The 22,807-nt window shown below is 32.2% G+C and overlaps 2 protein-coding genes across 5 annotated transcripts in view; one reads left to right on the top strand and one right to left on the bottom strand.

Moving 5' to 3' along the window:
* Nucleotides 1-10,989, bottom strand: part of LOC138320945 (WD repeat-containing protein WRAP73-like) — a 47,483-nt gene extending 36,494 nt beyond the window's left edge. The window contains exons 1-5 of the mRNA XM_069264272.1: nt 10,586-10,989; nt 6,815-6,910; nt 6,448-6,504; nt 4,648-4,764; nt 1,711-1,783 (exon numbers count right to left, since the gene is read on the bottom strand). Coding sequence (XP_069120373.1) covers nt 1,711-1,783; nt 4,648-4,764; nt 6,448-6,504; nt 6,815-6,910; nt 10,586-10,654 — 412 coding nt within the window. The 5' untranslated portion in view covers nt 10,655-10,989. The remainder of the gene's footprint in view (nt 1-1,710; nt 1,784-4,647; nt 4,765-6,447; nt 6,505-6,814; nt 6,911-10,585) is intronic.
* Nucleotides 1-22,807, top strand: part of LOC138320915 (cellular tumor antigen p53-like) — a 39,676-nt gene that overhangs the window by 10,044 nt on the left and 6,825 nt on the right. Inside the window, exons 1-12 of one of the 4 annotated variants that reach the window (XM_069264239.1) lie at nt 11,002-11,135; nt 12,870-13,019; nt 13,310-13,433; nt 15,869-15,967; nt 16,252-16,322; nt 17,774-17,852; nt 18,121-18,307; nt 18,837-18,947; nt 19,140-19,245; nt 19,396-19,520; nt 19,662-19,756; nt 19,948-20,069. In XM_069264239.1, coding sequence (XP_069120340.1) covers nt 12,901-13,019; nt 13,310-13,433; nt 15,869-15,967; nt 16,252-16,322; nt 17,774-17,852; nt 18,121-18,307; nt 18,837-18,947; nt 19,140-19,245; nt 19,396-19,520; nt 19,662-19,756; nt 19,948-20,069 — 1,238 coding nt within the window. In that variant the 5' untranslated portion in view covers nt 11,002-11,135; nt 12,870-12,900. Of the gene's footprint in view, nt 1-11,001; nt 11,136-11,235; nt 11,394-12,869; nt 13,020-13,309; nt 13,434-14,225; nt 14,495-15,868; nt 15,968-16,251; nt 16,323-17,773; nt 17,853-18,120; nt 18,308-18,836; nt 18,948-19,139; nt 19,246-19,395; nt 19,521-19,661; nt 19,757-19,947; nt 20,070-22,807 lie in introns of those variants that run through there. The other 3 variants (XM_069264230.1, XM_069264223.1, XM_069264248.1) reach the window with 3 other exon arrangements.

The following is a 22,807-nucleotide window of genomic DNA, read 5'->3' on the forward strand; positions in this document are numbered from 1 at the left end:
GAGTGAGTGTTCAAAATATCCACAATGAAAAAAAGAAAAATGTCCTTAAAATATTTATTAAAGGCCTGTTAAAGTACTTTAATGTCCGGGTATATCAACAACACCTTACAAAACTACGCCACCTGGCATCAAGGAAAACACCATCAGTTTAATCTAAATCTTTGATAGTTGATGATTTCTAAACATCCTTACACACGCCTAGTGAATACTACCTGGATACTTAATAAAAGGAGGCGACAAAGCTTGACGATATCATTAATTTGGTTGAGCCTTTATAGATTTTACAACTGTTTATAGAAGTGATATATAAGGCAGATAAGGACAATATATATATACCTATAAGGACAATTAAAAAACCGAGATAACTCACTGCAGATATATTGGCTTCTCCTTTACCCATTAGGAAATCTATTATTAAAATTTCCAATTGTAAAAATGTTTTCTAGCTCATTAACTTGTTTATAAACAACGAGAACACTTTAATCATAGATATGTCATGCTCAATGTCTGTTTACGGATGGGTATAAGCTTTATATATAATTCTGACTGTAAACAGAACTATTTCCAAATACAATCAAATTATAGATAATTAAGACAAGATATCTAATTATAATCTTGCATTCTTCAGATAAAGAGTATCCAGATAGTCAAAGTGGAAAATCAAATATCTAGTTTTAATAACAATAGGATGAATTAGGTTTATCTAATTACTAAATTATCAAAACTGAAACAAAGGATTATTTGAAATAAACACATACAAGTATGAAATGTTGCATTTTGTTTCCTTTTAGTAATTATATTATGTATATGGTTGTGCTGTATTTAAGAACGCATTTGAATAGTGTTAATGTGTGTGGGGTTTTTAGAGAGGAGAGCCTATATAGTGTAAATAAACAGTTATAAAACATACTTAACATAAATATATTCATTCATCAACATTCCTGGGACCAAATAATGAATCAATACAATAGTACATTTTCTGGCGATTTATCACCAACACTTAGAATTGTTCTGTGTCATTGTTTACATTTATTTCCCTGACAATCTAAAGCATTTAAATGTCTCCACACACCCGACCCAGATATATAAACACCTAACTCTTCTCTATACCACTATAAATCTCACAAATCGACACCCAATAAATTTAGGTTCTGGCAGGTTAACATTCCACAAACGCTTATCAGATGAACTTACAGGGTAGAAAATGTTGGACAAGTTAATAGAAACTTTGTTAAGTTATGTATAAATATTTCTAAACCAATACTTGGTTTCACTTTCGTTTAAACAAAAGATCAGGGGTGTCTGATAGTTTATCATTATCTGAAAATGAATACAGGAGTCTCAATGTACATCTCTTTAGACTTGATTATCAAGGAGTACACAGAGATAAAACACCTATCTAAGGCCAGTATCAGTCTTCCAGGCAAGCTGTCCTAGATATCGACAGACAGTTGTAAAATGTTGGATATCTTGGCCATGAAGCTAGTATACACCATTGTCACCACTGTCCCTAAAGCTATACATAACCCCCATCCCCCACGTTGATATCTCTGTCCAGATTAAGAGAAATCTTTTCACAACTTTTTCTTACCTAAGTGAAAGTATAATAATGCTAGATAATAATGATTGATGGCCGTCACTTTAAATCAGAATTTTCCATTTTCCAGATTTTAATTTACTAGGTAACTCAGTGATATTTTGAATTCTTACCTTTCTGGCATTGCTTGGGGTAGCGGATATAGGACACAGACTTTGTAACGAGGGACCACACGGTGATACGTAACTGTAAAATACAAAATATTTTTTCAGAACTTGTGCATTATTTTTGTTCAGTGTCGATAGAGTATGTCATAAAGAACAAATGATAGTTTCAGGGATAATTTAGAGTTTAAAAAAAGTCTACATCAAACTTCTCAATGATAAAAGACAAGGTTCTAATTTCTAATGCATTCCATAATACCTTTTATTTCCTAAACTAAAGCAGACATAGGACTTCTAGGAATCCGAGGATAAAAGATTAAGGAATTCAGGTCTGGTTTGAATAACCTTGACCCCCGATACGTTTAACGTTAAAGTTTTCAGTAAACATCATAATGCAAATTTTATGCGAGATGTCCCTCTAATCCACTAAAATGACCAAACATCTACCACAACATATTAGTCTTCACACGTGTAAGTGGTTAATGTCTCCTTTATAATCATGGTTACGGAAAAATGTTTGTCAAGGGTAACGGTCTATATCAAGGTAGGGGATTAAAGGGACATTATCCTGGGTCATACTCGGAAGGGATATAGAAATGATTGGGATATATCACAAAAAATATTTAGAAATTGCTACCAGTATTTTTATCTACTTTTAGACTACTGCGGTGTCCCCAAAATTTCCTTTAGTTTCTTATAAACTAATTTCTAATAATCCCCTGACCAAAATATCTAAAATTCAATTATGAAATTATATGTAATTATTGACATCTATTTTGCTACATGATAAACTTGCACCAAAAGAGGAATTTCTGGTGGTATAATACGACTACCGATGGTAGGTTACTCTATTCTGATCCTAACTACAGTAAAATGTAAACAACAGGCCAAAGAACTCAGTCAACAACAGTGTCAGGATAACTCTTGATTCTTAATACTCTGTTTGACAAGTCTACCACATTCTAAAGTACATTCTCATTAACTTGTAAAGTCCCTTTAAAACTTATATCAAACACCTACCACTCTGTGGATGAAAAGAGAAAGGTTCCTATACATATCTTGCTCTGAAAACGTGTTTTAAAAATAATTTTCTGAAGTTTTCAACATTTCATTGAAAGCATGATAATTTAATCTATACCATTTGTACCCTAGGGCTAAAACACAATCAAAAAGTTATTTTCATTTCTGATGCTCTTGAAAACCTCGGAAGTACATTAAAGATAATACTAAGTACCTTTAAAAGCCTAAAATCACACATATACTTCCTTTTCCATGTCGTCAACAGGTACAAAATTTATCCTTGGTTATAAGAGAAGAATTGAACAAAATATCAATAATTTACTTACACTAGTAAATATTTGTACATACAAATATACTGCAGCCTTTATAAAATCAACCGAGATTTCTTTTTTCTTTTTTTTTGCGAAGTCTATTATTTTACCTGTATATAAGTTCCAAAAGGTTATGTATTTAATTGATTTTTAGTTTCGATTATTCATACTAGAACTGCAAACATTATCAGTCAACACCAATGTGCCACTTTTAACAATGGGTTGACAATTTTTAGAATTTGTAAATAGGTACACAACAATCAGAATTGAGATAGTACAACAACAACACTAAGTGTGAAGTCTGTTTATGACTGTCACATTAAAACAACCATTCTCTACAATTCTATCTGTATCATGGGTTTGTTGTAGGTATTCATCTATGAAGATGACAGGAGTACTCTGTTACATTTAAACGATCATGAGTTGAAGTGTGAAGTCCATTTTATGGGTTCTATATATAGTTCCTTTTCTCTGATAATTTATCTGTACTGTACTTGTTTACTATAGGTTTTTATCAATGAAGCTGGCAGGCCGAATTAAAACGATCATGATTGAAAAGGACTTAACTGTTTATTTACGCAAGTCTTCAACATGTGTAACAAACAAACAATGATCTGACCAGGTAAACATAATGGTCAAACACTGGTCAAGCAGGTCATATTGTCCAAGTCTGCAGTGACAATAGACTCATTTATTTACGTGAGATAAGAGTATGGATCGACCACAGATACAACCTAACACCCTGTATCAATAGAGCTTGGCAATTTTATTTGTGTTACATAACACCCCCAGAGTTTGGCTGTACTATACACAACACTGATAGCATCTCGTCAAAAGATGTTTTGGTTCAATCTTTTCAACCTCAATGAGTTGTCAACTTGTGTGATTTCTCAGATATTGAAAGAGAGATTAAAATCCTGAAAAATGTTTGATAACAGGTCATTTAATGTTTGAATGATTTGTGAAATTGTGATTTCACAGAATTTCAACAAAGATAAAATTCCAGTAAAAAGATACAATAGGTCATTTGACCTCTTTGATACAGGCCAAAAGGTGACATACTATACATGTTTGGCCCTTTTGGCCAGAATGACTTGTGTAGGTTGAGATTAAACTACAGATTTGATAGGTCAGTATCAGATTGAATGGTTAATAGGTTGTAAACGTCTCTCAATAACAAATAATCATTAGATCCGACACAAGATTCTGTCTTCAAACGTTACAATATTTTTGTCCCTAGAGCGCCACAAGAACTAATTTTCTGGACACATTCCTGGATGTCATTTAAACTGTTATAACTGACAATATTTTAAATGGGAAGTAAATAACCAAGGAATGCTTTAGTCCTGAATATGTAAAATACAAATCTTATTTTTTTTGCTGAAGGAAAATTAATCAGGCATATACTGGTTCAGACATTTTTTTCCATTATTCACCTTGATTTCAATAATCATTACATAATGAAATCAGAAACAGGTCCTGTTCAAGGGAAGCCAATTAATAAGATCACAGAACTAGACATCAAATGCCAAATTTAACCCCCCCCCCCCCCCCCCAAAAAAAAAATAAAAAAAAAAAAAATAAAAAAAATTAATATTGGTTTGATAAGACATACATTGAAGTCTGCGGTGGTGAGAATGTGTCGGCCATCAGGACTCCATCGGACATCATTCAGTCCAGCTGACCCTTCGTCTACTTTACAATTCCATTCTGGCTGTTCTAGTGACCAAACCTACAAGTCAATCATCAAAACTTAGGGACCTCTTACAAAGATGGTACATCATCAAAGTATTGAAATATTGAGAATTCAGAGTAAAAGACTAATGAAACTGCAACTGAACATTCCAAGATTCCGATTAATTGTACTATATTTCAAATATTCAAGGAGATTCATTAAAATTAGTAATTATCTGAAATGCATTTATGCAACTAACCTATTAGTTAAATATTTTCAGAGTAAAACACTTGCAAATGTCAAATTAAATGTATTTGTGTCTTCTGAAGATCTTTCAAAATAAGTTATCTTTATTTTTTCATGATCATATCACTACATATATGTTTGCAATTAATGATTCTCTAATATCAATTTTTGAAAACAAATTGAACAATTATATCTATGATTTAATGCAATTTCATATAAAATGTATTATTTAAAATTTATCTTTATTTTATGCAATAGAACAATTAGCACACTTCTCATTTTCATTTCTAAGTCCTTATTTTCCATTATCATAGCATAATTAGGGTGGTGAGCACAAATCCTTATTAAGATTAATATTCTATATTTACTGTTTTATTTTTACACCTCTCACAGGAAAGAAACAGTTAATTGGGGCACAGGTATACATATTAATGTCCAATTACACAATAGGAGAATTAATTTTGATACCTAGTTCAGGCTAATCTCCTTATCTCTTAATATCTCATCTTTTGTCAATTTGTTCCTTATTGAAATATCAGGTGAACATTGTCACCTGTCAGCAGGTGACAAGGTAAATCACAGGTAAGTTACAGGTAAGTACAATAGGGACCAGTATTGTCCCTAATCAGGTACAAGATGGGCAATGGGTGTTAACCAACTTCAAAGTAAATACCTATGGTCCTCCAGGGTAGGGGGTCATTAGTGCGTTTGCTTCCTACCTGGGCAGTTTAACCCAGGTAAGACAAAATGATAGAATGATTAAGACGACTACCTGAGCAGATTTACCTGTAATCAGGTGTGTTTGACTCAGGTGATCAAGAAAGGTAACACAAATGAAAAGATTGTAATCTCTTGGAGATTAGATCTTTGGTTATATGATAATGAACAGCGGTAGGGGAGAGGGAAAACAGGGAAACATCAAACGCAGGCCAAGAGACAGGGGTCCAAACATCAAACAGATTGTACCTGCTGAGGGAGAAATGGGTAGTCACACTTAATTATAACACTGATCTTATCAGTAGATCGCAGTTAAAAAATATCAATTAATTGTCTATTTTCATAGGTTTTGTTAATTCTATACCTCAATTAGATAATATTTGGAAATAACAGTATAGTACATAGAAAATGTGTTTTTTTTCCTAAATGACTTTAAATGTAGAGCCTAACTTAACCAAATTAGGAATAAATGTTTATTCTGATTCTGATACCCTTTATAAAGTTGTCTAATCTTTGTGTGGTTAAAAATATTTTTAAAGACTGACTTTATATGGCTCACAATCATAAAAGAAATTGTTTAATGTTAATATCGTCAAATTTAAAAGCAACATAATATTTATAAATGATCTAACTATGCTCAATAAGAGAAAAGAAAACATCATAAAACTTAAAATTAAAACATCATAAAACTTAAAATTAAAGTATGAAGAAACATGAATAACTTGGAACGTAATATTTTTCTGATTAAGAATTATATTTCTGAATCTTTCAATTTACCTGTACAATTCCTCTCTTGTAAAGCCCACACAGGATAAACTGGGAGTCTGATGACCACTAAAGGAGAAAAAACACAAATCATCGACATATCAATGCAGAACACTTCATTGTAACTAGCAATATTTCTTCAGGTTTTTCCCTACTTGAAACATTTTGTCTTTTTGCATTTATTTCCACGACTTTCCCAAATGATAATAATGATTTTGCTAAGAAATGAAGATAACAAACCATTTAATCTTGAAATGTTGACCCTTGATTGTTTCATAAGAAAAAGTCAGTTAAATTATAAGACAAAATCTTTATATCAAACTCTTCATAATTCAAAATTAAAGTTATTTGTGTCAAAGTTTGCAATATCGATCACTACCTCTATAACTTGAATAGTATCCAAACAGCTAAACAGATTCTGTATCTGGAATGTCTCCACATCTCGTACGATTAGTCGAAATTCTGTCACAGATGCCTGAAACACAGATATTACGACATTTGTAGTGGTATTCCTTTTCTTGTCAAATAAAAATGCAATTAAGAAACAAAGAATAAAATTGTTAATTTTGACTTAGCAATCTGATACAACATCTGAAGATGTAGGGGGAGTATTGAAAGCTACTAATTATCAAACATTTAATACATGTATGGCATTTGAGAAATTCTGTAACATCCCTGGATTTGCAAAGATTTAATCATGAAACATTGTATGCAATTCAGAAATGTTCTTTCTGAACATTTCTAAGGATTTTAAGTTGATCATTTCTATATTTTTATCCTCAACAAATCTGACAAAAATCTATCTTTAGATGCTTTGACAAGATACTGATGAAACAAGTTTAAACAGATTGAGATTATTCAATAAAGATGCAAATGTTTATCTCATAAAAAGAAAGCAATATCTACATAAAAATTTAGTTATCAAAATTTTTGGATACAGTTGTATTAAATAAAGTGAAATATATCACAAAATCTAGCACCTTAGGTCTATATTTCACCATATTACAATGGAATGGATATTTTTCTACAAAATGTATTCAGAGTGCAACTAAGATGGTACAAGAGAATAAAGAGAGTTTGAGGTTGTAAGTGTTAAATGTGCCTACCATCAATGCAGAAAATTACATGGATAGTAACAAATCATCTGAGTATATAAAAACTTAATTACATACAATATATTTCACTTTGTTATGAATGTTAACCTAGAATCTACACAACATTTGATATGATAATTTTATGTTAATTACTAACAGCATGAAGACTTTAGTCTCTTCCTTACACAATCGCTACAATAATGTCCAATAGCTTCAACATTTTTTTTTTTTTTTACCTCTGAATAAGTTTTTATCAAGTTTAATCGTTAGATAATGTAGTTTATACGTAAAGGATTTAAATCCTATTGCATCTACATTGTATAATAAAGTTCCTGGTATAATTTTACACAAACCGTCATAGTACATAGTAATTTACATTTTTTTTAAAATTAATTGTAGAATCGTGCCTGCAACATACATTACATTTTAAATGCTAATTTACTAGTGTACAATTCACATTAGTTTACTTGGAATTTGATTCAAATATCTATCATCTTTTCAATTGATGAGGGAAATATCTCCTAATGTCATGACAATTAGGAGAATCGATAGATGTGACTGATTAAACTAGGGCTTTATCAAATACATGTACTGTTAGAGTTAAATGTAAAATATGGAATTGGTACAGTGACACAGGGAAAAAATGTGTGTCTATGTTTATCAAAAACAATTGGCATTACATTTTGTATATATAATGTGTTCTCTTAATTCAATATTATTTCCCCTTTAACCAGAATAGTAAAATCTTTTAATCCAGTTACCTTAATTATCTTATAAGTGTCATATGTTTAAAATCAATCTGGTTCATTATTAATATGAAAGATTAGCAATTGACATTAATCTTCATCACTAAACTATGCTGCCAGACATACAATGTTCTGGTTTTGATGACAACTTTCAAATTTAATCTAGGCACGTTACATTTCATCATTTGAAATCACAAATCATCAATATTCCACGACTGTCACTTATTTCCATTAGTTTTTGACATTTATTTTAAAAACATAATATTCAACGAGTAACACTTACTTTCCTTTTATCAAAAGGTCTAGTTACTATTATAAACATCTAGTCGCCAAAGTCTTTCTAATTTATTCCCATTCTCTTAAGTAATAAGATTATAGATATGAATACAGGTTGTACTTAAATAAACATGTGCATTGTATCAGTTGCAGGGATGTGAGCATTACCAATTTAATCTCCTTATACATAGCACAGGTTGACATGTATTACATAGCATTACAACTAAACAGTAACCAAAATAAAAGCTTACGTCATAAGCCTGGTTTGTTTTCAGAGCACTAATGTATTTATTAAAATATTATCATTCATTTTTTATGTCGACAATAAAACTTTTACCTTTTAGGTAAGGTTTAGAACAACATGTACCTGGAAAGGTGTGTCCTTAAAGGTTGACATGAACATTGTTTTGTAGCACTGTTACATAATGCTTTACAAGGCATTACTAAGCTTTATAGTGAGCAGGTTTGGCTTTTCTAGGATATCAAGCCAGAGTGGTTATATCTTTTCTTCACACATGTAAATATTATAATAAATAAACAGTTTTAGAATCACAGAATACAATAATATTTATTTTGGCAGCACTTTTCAAGTTATGAGTCTTTGTAGAATTTTCACAGAAATGTTGCTGTTTTAAACAATATAAAGAAATATTTATTCATCACATGCCCAAAATATTAATACATCTTGTAAATAAGATTTTTGATTTTTTAAAACCATATATGTTTTACATGAGGTGTAACAACTAAACACAGAATAACCCTGCAGTAAGGGAGGCAAATCTAAAAACATTATCAAATGTGTTTTGATACTAAACAACTTTAAATCATAAAAAGTATATCTGAACAAACAATCTCTTAAAACAAATATCATTTACTATTTATAATTATCAAATATGAAAGTCTATGTAAGCATAATCTTATTCATTCTAAAATGGTACACCACTAAACACTTACATTACATCACATTGAATACATTACATTAAATGTGTTAACGTTCGCAATAGCCATGTCAATTATTTCTAAATATTTCACGATTTATTACCATTGACACAAACCAGGAAAATAAATTTTATTCAATAAAATTTCAGGATTATACATTTACATGTTTCTGATAAAACACATTCAAAAGTGGGCATCATAATACGTAATTAAGTTTTGAATAATCAGTATCGATGGAGTAGTGTAAAAGCCATAATGTAAGGTTAGACTAGACATAAAATTGATATCAGGGACATAGATCTAGTGTTCTGTACAATATACAGTCAGTGGCCATAATACAATATGCAAGCAATTTTTTTACTATATATTCTTACTAATTTCACATTTTTAAAAACTTCTCTCCAGAAATCAAATTTTAAAACATGAAAACTAGGTACCTAGTGCTTATTTTGAAATGATGAACATGTTCTTCTGTTGCAATATGTCTGAGTTGTGAGCGTTTATATTCAAACAACGTTTGGTGACGTCGCCATTTCCTTCTTGGTAAATATGGCACGGGAAATATTGTAGATCTCTACATCTACATCTACCAAATAACCGACCTACTTCATCATATTGAAGATCATGTCGATATTGTTGAAGGTGTGGCTATGAACAGGGGAAGAGAAGAAAATAATTAAATTAGAGATGAAAGACAAGTTTTGAAGGAGTCAAGTGACTTTGAGATTATTTGAATTCGAAAATAGTTCTTAGTCAGTACTTAAAATCGTGTTACTAATGAATGCAAAATGACGTTAGGAATAACAATTGAAAATATGTAAAATTTCAAATAATGAATAGCAACATTTTCATTTGCATACTGTGTTATGGCCACTGACTGCAGATGTCTGGTGATTGCCTATTCATTTACGTCCTTGTAAATCTGAGAGGCATATTTCAAATTACAATCTCACAATCAGTAATACAGTAAACGTAAGACCTGAATAAACATATTGACAAATGCCATACACCAGACATCTACTGTACTGCTTTAACTCAAATTGTCAAATCTATATCTAGAATTTCAACTATAATTGTTTACATTCATAGTCTTACCAAGTACTTCCCATCGGGTGAGAATTTGCAGAGTTGGTTGGTTTGTCGAAACAGCTCAGAAAAATTCATCCTCTCTTAACTTAGCTAACATGTATACTAAATCGAGAATTCGACAAATAAAGATTCTAAGCCACTGGTAAAGACATAATATACATTTTAAATGTCAAATAGCAAGTGTCAACATGCGGATACCGCCATTTTGAATTCAGCGCCAAAATAGTAGCTGCATGACTGTAATTTATTACTAAATTTGCAGTTCAAAAATGCCAATAAAATGCAGATCCTGTGAATTCCGTCTGTCAGCACGTGTCAAACAGTTGTTTGGGTCGCAAATCTGTCAGGCGTGACGCAAACAATAGGTTACTTGCAATGTTTTCATAAGTCTACCACTCGGCCCGATTCCTAGCAGGGTGCCCCTTTCATCGCGCCGGTAGCTCGCTGATTGGTCAGTTAATCAAGCGAGCTTCAGATTAGGTATAAAGCACTTCCGATGTCCGGTCAGAAACATCGGTCACTTGTGTCGGCAGTATTTGGGATTATAGCGCACCTGGTAATGTTTTGCATTTTTTATACTAACAGTTTAAGTATTTTATTAACTAACATCAGCAGCGAAGAAATATGTTGTGACGTGTTTTCCCGCGAATAGTGTACTCCGCCATTGATATTTTGTACCACGTGGTATGCAATGGAGTCCCAGTGAAGTTTAGAGGTATTTCTATACGTTGGATGTTCTAGAGGTGTTAATGTGTTTTGGGGACAACAAATTTCATGCTTCTTCAACGAAGTAAAACCGTAAATCATCATCATCGTAAGTAAACAATCATTGCCTCTGTGTTTTGCTAAGATATGTTAATTTGATTAGTTTGAAATGTCAAAACTCAAACCGGGACACGCATGGAATCTTGAGATATCAATGGCGGATGTGTATTTGGGAAATTTTGACGACGGCCGTTCGTTGTTAACGAAGGTTTAATTAGTATATCATATTTATTTGTAAGGTATTTTGCAAATCTTTAAATGCATGGAGCAAATTATTAGCGTTAGACATGGAAAATATCAATATACATCCACAGTTGAATGTTGCAATTTTATTTGTAAAATGTAAACAAAGAGACGAAGTGTGTGTTTGACATAGAAAGCGTGTCATCAATCATTCATAACTAAACGCACACGTCTTGTTATTATATCACTATTGCTTGTAGTTTTCGTTAATATTCTTGGACAAATTTTATTCGAATAATTTCCTTTTTACATTTATTTATTATGCATTTTGTTGTTGCGTCATATTTATTTTTGCACGTTTTATGTAAATTTTCAAATATCTCACAAACCTTTTACAATGATCAGTTTTAATTTCATTACAATCGAAACTATATTAGTTTTGCCTGTCAGTTGATAAGTGTTATATCTGTTTTGCATCTAATTGTTGATTGTTTAACCACCTCAATTTTGATTTTAAAACCAAGTTAATTTGATCATGATGAAATTGCAGTATATTTAGATTTACTTAATGGTTGTTTTTTGGGGGGGTATTTTCTCTATTTCAGTATTTGGAATGCAGTAATTAATTCGATTATATACTGCTGAAAAATATAGAAATACTTTATTTATATATTTATATATATATAGTATTTAATTTACAAGTATGATTTATGTCATCAGTAGCATTTTTAACAAAAATTAACAGTCAACAGTCAGTGGTATTTCTCTTATTTAATGAAAGCAGTTAGCTACAAAATTTTTGTAAATGAAAATTAAATCAAATTCTGTGAGAGAGAAAAAAGTACTAATCAAAGAGAAGCTGTACTCTTTGACTAGCTTTGTTGGATTTTAGGGATTGCCTAAAAGTTTTAAAATTCTGTTGACACAAGAGCCCTTGTGTAAATTTCAATACCATTTGGGATATATTTAAGCCGGTTTCTATGCCTATGTAAAATAGAAAAGTCTGCTCACTCATGTATGACACAGGGTAGTCATTGGTGGCTTGAGCTAGGTCAGGTTTCTTGAGAAATTCTGAGTGTCAACAATGAAATCACCGGGGCAACGTAGCATATACACTAGTTTACAAAGAAATTGATTTTAAAGATCTATTTCAAGTTTGAAATCTTTCAACGAAGACATCAGAAAACAAATATTTGGATAAAACTTTGATATCAGTTGTGGAAATGTCGAAGTGATATAGAGGTAGAGGAATTTGGGATAATTGAGGAGAAAGATTTAAAGGGAAAAACAAATCAAAATGGCCAGGAGAGAAATCACTCAACAAAATTTCTTTCCATTGCAGATTTAGTAAATTCATTCATCGTCACCCTGTCATGTCCCAGTTGTCTACTGCTAGTACAACAACTACTAACGGTACACCCTCTGGCCCACCAATGTCTCAAGAAACATTTGAATACCTGTGGAACACACTAGGAGAAGTCACAGAAAATGGGTAAGTTTAAAATTTAGTATCTAAATTATAAAAAAATTATTTGTTTGAAAGCTTTTTAATCACAGTTTACCGATTGTATATAATTCTTTTCCAAGAATCAGAAATCAGAATCAGGAATCTGTAATTACATCTAATTTATGAAATATTAAATAATTTAGAATTATTTAATAAAAAAAAAAAGCAAGAAAAAGGAAAGCTTTTAAATCATGCTCCAAAATATGGGTGATCTTGATAGTGTCACAGGTTTTACTACATCAAATATAATTTCAATTCCTTATTCTTTGTTTCAGCGGATATACTCAGATAGCCAGTAGGGATTTAGATTATGAATATGGTGAACCTTCAGGTGAAGAGACCAGTCTACAAATCGAGAGATTCCAAATCAGAGGCCAAAATGATTCCATATCAGATCTGGTAAGTAGTACTACACTGATTTCTGTCATTACACATCAACTAGTAATTAATTAGTTTTTAACTATCAATTAATTATTTATATGACTTCTTACAGTAGATTTTTTTTGTATTTTACACTTGTAATTTGACTTATTGACACCCATACAAAGTTGTTTGGATAAATTTCCTGAAGCGTGAATCACTTTGTGATTTCTTGGTGTGTATAACTTACAAACACCCTACCACTCAATGTCGACTGACCTCTTAACTGACACACGTCCATTTGAAATGTATTTGTCACACATCATTGTAAGTGTGTGCTGCCTAAAGTAGAAGGTTCCCTTGCTATATTCTACCTGTCCTATTCTACCTGGTCACTGAGGGCTTTGTTCAGGGTGTGACCGGGGTCACCCAGGTATATAAAGTAAAGGGATCATAAAATTGCCCTAAGAGTAAAACCCCCAAACACTGTTTGATTATCATTAAATACACTGGCTAGGTAGAAAAAGAAAGCAAACACTAGCCCGACCTATAGCGTGTGTATGTCTATAACCACAAACACCATGTGGTTGAGCTAAAAATAAACACAGGTAGCGTCTCTCCTGGTTGTCAAGGCGACCAGGGGAAGCTTTAGTGATTGTAAAGCTTTGACAGTTAGCCAGGCTTCCCTAGGCGGACAGACGTTCAGATATAGATTTTTCCCAGCCTCAGCAGCTGTATCCATTATTGGCTCAGACTTTCCCTTTGTGAGGTGTATAGCCTCGTAATAGATGTCATTAACATAATAAATTCTTGTTGAACCCAGAGCTGTGTACGTTCATTGTAGATTGAACACTGATCTAGGTCTTACCTATATGTACATGTCAGGACAGGTAGTTGATTACATTGTACCTGGGCAGGCTTGGACATGCTAAGTATATGTAGATATTTCAGTTACTAAAAAGCAGATATATAGTGTTGAAATGCATCAGTGAAGAACATTGGATTGAACAGTTATATGTGATAGAAAAATTTCTTGTGATATTACTTACAATCCGTCCAAAATGATTAAGTTTGAGAGAACAGGATTCACTACATATAGGGTAAGTGTAGTAATTTGATGTAAGAAATTAAAACTTTGACAGACCACATGGTGTCATTCAGGACTAGTAACAGTTTCTCTGGAAACTTTCTGACAGTCGAGGAAGGGGGAAGTTGATTTGTTAAAATTGTTTACATGTTTAACTTTGTTTCATTGATATGTCAGTCATCCAAAACATTTCTCAGGAATTGTTGTTTATAAATCCATCATGACTACTATGGACATATAAACATATGTCATTATAAATATTTGTATATATAACTTAATTACATGTTTTGTTGACATAAAATTCATTATTTATTTCTTCTTGATTTGTTAAAAAGAAATAATGACTTAAATGATAAGAGTACAATTATGAAAGATGATTGATGAATCTTGTGTACGGTCATCGTAGGTGACTCTAGGTGTGTATGCTAATTATATCCCAACTACAAGTCCTAGCCGCAGACTGTTGCTGGTGAGATCTGCTAAAAATACCTCCGCAAATCAATATGTATTGATTGTTAATCATGGGAAGATTTATTAATAGGGAAAAGAAACAATAATTTGTATTTGTATTTTAGTGTAAACATTTTCTTATATTTTCTCTCAGTATTTTAAACTTTTAAAGTGAAACAAGTTCTTTAAATTTTTTCATTTCTTTAATTTTGAAATTTTATTTTCTTAACATTTATAATTTTCGATAAGTTTAGGAAGTGTTTTCAACTCATAGTTTTATTCTGGATTTCAATAATAAAAAGATATTTTCACTATGTGCTATAAAACGAATGCCAAGTGTAATTCGGGTTAAAATCACGTGGATTGGACTAAGTAAACAACATGTCAGGGTGTCCTTATCAGTAATGATATTCACAGGCACAAGTACGTCCCCCATGATTACTAGTACAGGTCTATCTGCTGGTCATAATATATACCAGCTGACCTACATTATTGATTTATAATCTAGCTTTACTTATCTCCTCTAAATTGTACAGACTGATACTGTCCACAGTATATCACTTCAATACAATAAAGTCAAGCTTATATTGTGTAAATGAAAACAGAAATTTGTTGCGTTTTCGACATTATAATTATATATAATCATTGCTAGAAATCAATTACCATGTCAATAAAATTTCATGAATTTTCATAACAGTCTCAACCAAAACACATAAATACTGTTATTAGAAAATTAAAAAGAATTATAGATTTATTAACTTTAAAAATGTCTCTTGTTGGTTGAATAAAATCAATATAAAGTGGGAAAGCACATTATAACTACATTGATTAAAGTGATAAAAAATTCTCATTTAACTAATTAACTTTTAGATGAATTACAAAAAAAAATTACCAAACTATTAAAAATTATACCTATATTTGCTTTTGTTTATTCCAGCTTAACCCCATCATCGCCAACACGACATCGGCCAGTTCTATGAGCCCTGACTCCCAGACCAATATTATTGGCAGCTCGGCATCTAGCCCATATAATGATGTAAGTGTTGTTGGTCACCTATAGACATAGTCACTATCTCAATTTGTAGTATGCATGTTAGTGAGGTTTTCACTCTAGTGAAATATTATTTATAACTGAATAAAAAATGAATCACACTTTATATACACAAGAAGGATTGTATTGTAGTGGAAGAATGATAAAAAATAGTTGTATGTCTTTTATTGTACTTGGCCATGAAATATGAAAAGAGAAAGAAAAGATAATCCAGATGTTTTGACACTTTCTCAGTTGTTTGTGCTCACAGATTGATGTTGTGTTTTCAGACCATCACATCCCCACCCCCATATTCACCACACACTGGGATGCAGTCTCCCATACCATCAGTACCATCAAAGTAAGTTTTAATTACTAATTCATTACTCGCAATTTCAATTAGAGATTTTATGATTTTAATTTTGTTCTGTCTGGTTTAAGTTATGTTTTAGGCTTTTAGTTTTTCTTTGAGGGGAAAAAGGCTAGTTAATTAAATTGATAAAAGTCCAAAAAGCTCTGGATGAATTGGTTTCAAATGTTTAGAATGAGTTTGTAATTTAAGACGAGGTAGGGGAAATGACATCGACAAGGTATATGTAGGGATAGGTATAATTGTAAGCCATCCGTTTTGAGGTAAACCTTGTGTATAGATGTTAAAGTGAACTGTGACATAAGACAGCATTCAGGTATACTTTGTTCAAAATAGATTATAATGGCATTGTAGCACAGTGGAGTGTTTGATAGCCCTGGGGTGCTATATAGAATTGGCCATTGTACGTGTTCCAACTTGAAAGCCCCAATTTAAATCTCTCTAGAGTATTGATCTTATCAGAAAAGTCATATGGTAAACAATCCGGCTCCCAGAGGCAAAGGTGTAGTAGGACGACAACCTAACGGGACGCTGTAGTTGTTCATTGATTCTGTTCATTAATTAATATTTCAGCGTAGCTGTCACAAAACTTTCATTGATTATTAATAACAGAGAGAAACAATTCAAAATTTGGACATGTGTAAAAAGTGTTCAATATATATAAACAAAATCACCCCTTTTGTTCCCAAATGGACTGGTCCAGCTTTAGCAATTCTATGTTGACACAAAGGCCATTGCCTACTTGCGTACCTGAATTTGATATGAAGGAGGGGGAACCATTGACTCATTCAGGTATTGATCTGGCAATGAAAGAACTAGTTTTTTTCCCATTTACGCTGGTTCCTGGTGAATGAACATGAACAAAAGCAAAGGATTGTCCTATTGGGCTGGTACCGTTAAATAACTGTAATGTAGGTCAACGACTCAGGAAATATTTCGTGTTGGACTGAATGTCTTTTGTGGTACAAGTTTCAGTGAACACAACATTAGAACCACGCTTAGGGATTAAATGTCCTGTATATATGTACACGACTTTATATTCAAAATGGCTAGACCTAAATATATTAACGTCTACCTCGTCATGGTTGATCAACATGCATAATATAATCAAAACAACCATTCTGATGCATTGAGATATTTTTCCAGACACCAAATTAATTTATAATTCCAGCGATATAAAATTGCGTAAATAAAGGTAGTTGAAACAGGTGTTATTAATGGGGTTTTCTCAGTTTCTTATAGATTACTATGACAGAGCTATCTATACTCCAAAAATCCAATTAAAATTCCAATAACCAGATAGAAAGCTTAAAGATTTCTCGAGCTCTATTCCATTTAAATCTTCACCAACCAAAAAGATTGGTAATTACAGTCTGGAAGAAAAAAACAAACATTTTTAATAGCACAGAAATTTTATTCCTCCTTTTGTCTTTTCGTTACAGCACAGACTATGCTGGAGACCATGGTTTTCAGATTTCATTTTCACAGCCATCGAAAGAAACAAAATCCACAACCTGGACAGTAAGTATACAATTATCACATGACAAGGCAATAGAAAAGCCAATTAACACCTGTGTCCAAGATTCACACACTATCAGACATGTTAACTGTGATAATAGTACTTGTACTAACGTAAAACAATATTGAAGTTGGAAACATTTCCTGTTTATCACAAATACCTTTTAAAATTCCTATATTTACAGAAACAAAATCTTAAGAAATGACTATGAATTTTCGCAATAAAGTATGCTTCAAAATTTTAATTAACACTTTTATTTTGTGTTTGCAGTACTCTGAGGTGCTTAAGAAACTTTATGTTAGAATGGCAACAACGTGCCCAGTTAGATTTAAGTGTACCCGATCCCCTGCCCCAGGATGTGTTATTCGTGCCATGCCTATTTTCATGAAACCTGAACATGTTCAAGAGACCGTCAAAAGGTGTCCAAACCACGCAACTTCCAAGGAACACAACGAAAGTAAGTACATATTGATTGTTCTCTCTGTTACTCTCTTTCATGTGTAGTAAAAGGTTTCATTGAGAAAATGAGCGCTTCTATCAATTACAAAAAAATAATTTAAGACGAAATTGGCAGAAATCTTATTACCACAAAGGTTAATTGTTTCCCAAGGCAAAAATTGCACGACTGTCATTACTCTGTATAATTAATTTTTGTGTATTTACCATTGACATGACAAAAAGCAGTCCCCAGTAATAAATTGATAGTTGTGCTGATTTGTTTTCCACACTTTTCTGTCTGTACACAGACCACCTGTTCTGTTTATTGATTTATATCTCATTAGCGCAACAAATGACATTAGCTAATAACAGCCTTCTGAACTGACACATGGCACTACTGTTTTGTTCCGATGCCTATCAAAATTTGTAATTGGAAAATTTGTCAGGGGTGTGAAATACATAATTATTAAATAAAATCTTGTTTGCTGATTTATTAGGGAAAAAAAGTTTTAGAAAAGACAATTAATTGTATGATTGCCTTTCTTAAGATCATCCTGCTCCCACTCATCTCGTTCGCTGTGAACACAAACTTGCCAAGTACACCGAGGATGGTTACACCAGTCGACAGAGCGTTATCATTCCCCACGAAAACCCACAAGGTATTCACTGAATATATCTGGATATTAACAATTCTTATCTATCATAAAAAAATCAAAATTAAAAAAAAAATGGAAAAATCGGTATCTATTATTAAAGGTTTATAATTTGATAAATACAAATTGTAAAGCAATTATGATAAGAAAATGAAAATTAAAGTTTTACTGATATCAAATGTATTTGTTTTTCTACAGCTGGATCTGAATGGGTTACAAACCTTTTCCAGTTCATGTGTCTTGGTTCTTGTGTTGGTGGACCTAACAGACGACCACTACAGATTGTTTTCACATTAGAAAGAGAGTAAGTTCTTATTCCACGAACGTCACAAAATCATTTCTGCACTTAAAATTAACATTAAAAGAAAGAACAAAAAAAATCCAATTCTTAATGAACAAAAATGTTTTTGCGTTAGAAGAGCTTGACTATAACAGTGATTTTGTTTTGTTACAGTAACCAGGTGCTAGGCCGTAGAGCCGTCGAGGTTAGGATCTGTGCTTGTCCTGGGCGTGACAGAAAGGCAGATGAAAAAGCTGCTCTTCCTCCATCCAAACAATCCCCAAAGAAAATTACCAACAGTAAGTATTTGTATAATGATGATGTGTAATTATAGTTTAAACAAAGATTTAAAGCGGTATTAAAGTTTCATTTCGACAAAATCCAACATTGTATGTTTTGTCCTGTGAATGAAACTGTAATGTTTTTGGTTTCTTTTGAAGGTTTTGGTAAGGTGACGATGGGAACAGAGATCACATCCATTGCTCCAGGAGGTAAAAAGAGGAAGTTAGATGGCGAGGAGGCATTCACACTTACGGTAAGGCTCTTCTCTAGGACATTGATATGATCAACATTTTGATAAGAACAGTTTGTTTTGTAAAATCAAGAAAATCAGTAATATTTGAAACATTAAAAAAACTCGGAACAACAGTAATGGATTTAATTGACAAAAATGTATTTGAAATCACCATGATAATTTTCTAAAATGTCTTCTTATTAACCTTCCAGGTGCGAGGACGAGAGAACTACGAGATCCTGTGTAAACTAAGGGACTCCCTAGAGCTGTCTTCTATGGTACCACAGAACCAAGTAGAATCCTACAAACAGAAACAAGTGGAAATAAACCGACAGTAAGTTATCATCATCCTCACTGTATACTCATTGTATTGTGTAGTGGTGTAGCTGTCTGTGTATGTAGTCGTAGCTCTCATATAATCAATCCTGTCATATTGCCAATTACAAATCATTATCATGTTTCTTGAATATAATGGAACATGGTTTAGAAAACAATTTTACAAAAGATGAAAAATCTTTACGTTGATATTATTCTTTTGACCTTCAATGGAAAGAAAAACAAGAAGATTAAGCCCTTCTTTAATTCTTTATGTTTTGTTATAATGAGGTAAACTCGGTATAAAGCGAGTATATTAATAATCCGAAATAAAAGTCCAAAATAAATTCAAAGTAAAATCAAAAATCATTTCTATGGAATAAATATTCAGCCATTAGGGCCTTTTTCAGTCCAAAATCTTTATGGTTTGTTAAGAAAGGAAATAATGTTAAACATAATAATGATTTGAATAAAAGGCAATATGAAAGAGTTTATCATCACAAATAAAAGCCTGCTGGAAAAGTTAAGGTGGGTGGCAGGTGCAAATTGAGGATTGGAGCCACTTCTGCTGGATAGAGGGGAGATAACTGTGGACAGTCAAAAGAGGGGAGATAACTTTGACAACACAACCTACTCTACACACTGCACTATACTGGTTCTTCTATATAATGTTTAGGATCTACACCAATTTCTTATCAAGAAATTTGAAAGTTAATTCAGTTTTGAAAATGAGAGAGATAAGAGCACTTTTATTTATCCGATTTAATGAAAGTTGTGTGTGTGTGAGAAAACAGATATGCTTGTGATCTTTTCACACTATTAGCTTTCTAGGTGAATGTATACTCCATGATTTGACCATAGCATTTGTCTGGTGGGATCATGGCACACATTTCAGGTCTTTTAAAGTTGTGGATTACCTTTTACAGGCCTTCTTTCTCAGAATATGACCTCAATCATAACGACCTGTTCGCCAAGTTGGAACCAGAAGTGTCCTTTCCCTCAGTTTTCACCGGCAGCCACCTGAGCTATAAACAGCAGTTCAATTTCTCAAGAAATGAATACATTATCCCTGAAGTGTAGTAGAACTTTGTGTGACATTTAATGAACAAAAACAATGCTAACGACAGATCAAAAACTGAATAGAGCTAAATGGCTAAACTTATGCCTGCTCATTTCAGGTGGCTGTCGATGATTCTGGCTCGGGAAAGTAAAAGCAAGATGATGAAAAAATCCAAACGCCCACTGACAAAACCCGGCAAAGTGATCAAACCCAAGACCTAAGTCATAGACAGTAATAATATAGGGATCCGTGTTCCAGTGAGGTGACAGACAAGCAGAGGATAAAGAAAACTTACTCAGGCTGATGTCATGAAAACTACACAGACCTAGAATACTGTATCACATTCCAACAACTGGCCGTTCTGTGTCTTGATGTGCTGCAGTTGATACCAGTGCTGGCGGAGATTCTTCCATGGAGAGCCAATCCATCCTTTGAAAGTGCATTACAGGGATTCCTACCAATATCAGATATGTAAAGAGATGGGACCATGTGCATGGATGAAGTTCAATTTCAAATGAACATGCGTCTGAAAGCTACCGGTGCTCCTTTGCAACACAATGGAGAGATTTCCTGATGGGCATTACCGCGCCAATAATTACCAATGTGTTCATAGACATATTCAACGATCCTCATTTTAGAATTTCAGTACAAATTGTTATTTGTATATATACATTTCCATATATCATAATTATGCATCATAGCATGAAAGATCTGGTTGTTTCTATGTGGAAATATGTTCTCAAATCTCAAGTTTGTGTTCTTTTTGTTTTGGTTTTGTTTTGAAATTTTCGTTAGATCTGATACGGTAGATAAAATCTTCATATTTTTAGATAGTTTATTAAAAGTTGTAAATGAAAATATTTTAAAACAATGAAATTGTTTAAGATGAATTTATAATAGATCTGTTTTCTTTCTTCTTCTTTTTTTTAATAATAATTTTAGAATTTTATCAATCCGTCCTTTAGAACTAGATATACCATGACTCTGGTAGTTCAATTTTAGATTTAGATAGATTTAAGTCAAAATTTCAAATTGAAGATATTTCATTATATTTCAATTTATCATGTATAATTTGTATCATAATTTTTATATTGTTTACTTTTAATGAATTTTTGTTGTCAAAAATTAAAAGTGCTTCTATAAAACTTCATTACAGGAAGTAAATGAAGTTTTCTTATTCCAAGATGTGCTGATTATTTAAAAGATCTGTATATAAATCTCGAGATATTTAATTTTATTTATATTGTACATAGTACATTGTTTATTTCTGTATATTTATATTGAGTGAATTATCATGAATGTCTTGTCAGAAATTGTGGTAAACACTTTCTGTAATATTTATTTGTACATTCTCCAATAAAAGGTAGTGTATGATATAACATGGTCGTCGTAGTTATCATTCATGTATGAAGAGCACGATATTATCATTGCCTTGCACATTCAATTATTGATCAATTTAATCGTAAACTTTAGTTACAGTAAATTAGGCTTTGGGATCAGGAAACAGTCTCAGTTTTTGTTTAACCAAGTACCACTGACATCACTTTCTATAACCTCGTCTGTGGTTGGCTAAGTGTGAACTTAGAATTTTAAACTAAGATTGTTTCATGATCTTGAGTCCTACTCTTTGATACAGAACCAGGCATTTCTCTGTTTGATAGTTTTGGCCATACAAAGTCAGTTTATAAGTATAAGCA

Source organism: Argopecten irradians, chromosome 1, assembly GCF_041381155.1.
Source record: "Argopecten irradians isolate NY chromosome 1, Ai_NY, whole genome shotgun sequence".
Classification (NCBI taxonomy): Eukaryota; Metazoa; Mollusca; class Bivalvia; order Pectinida; family Pectinidae; genus Argopecten; species Argopecten irradians.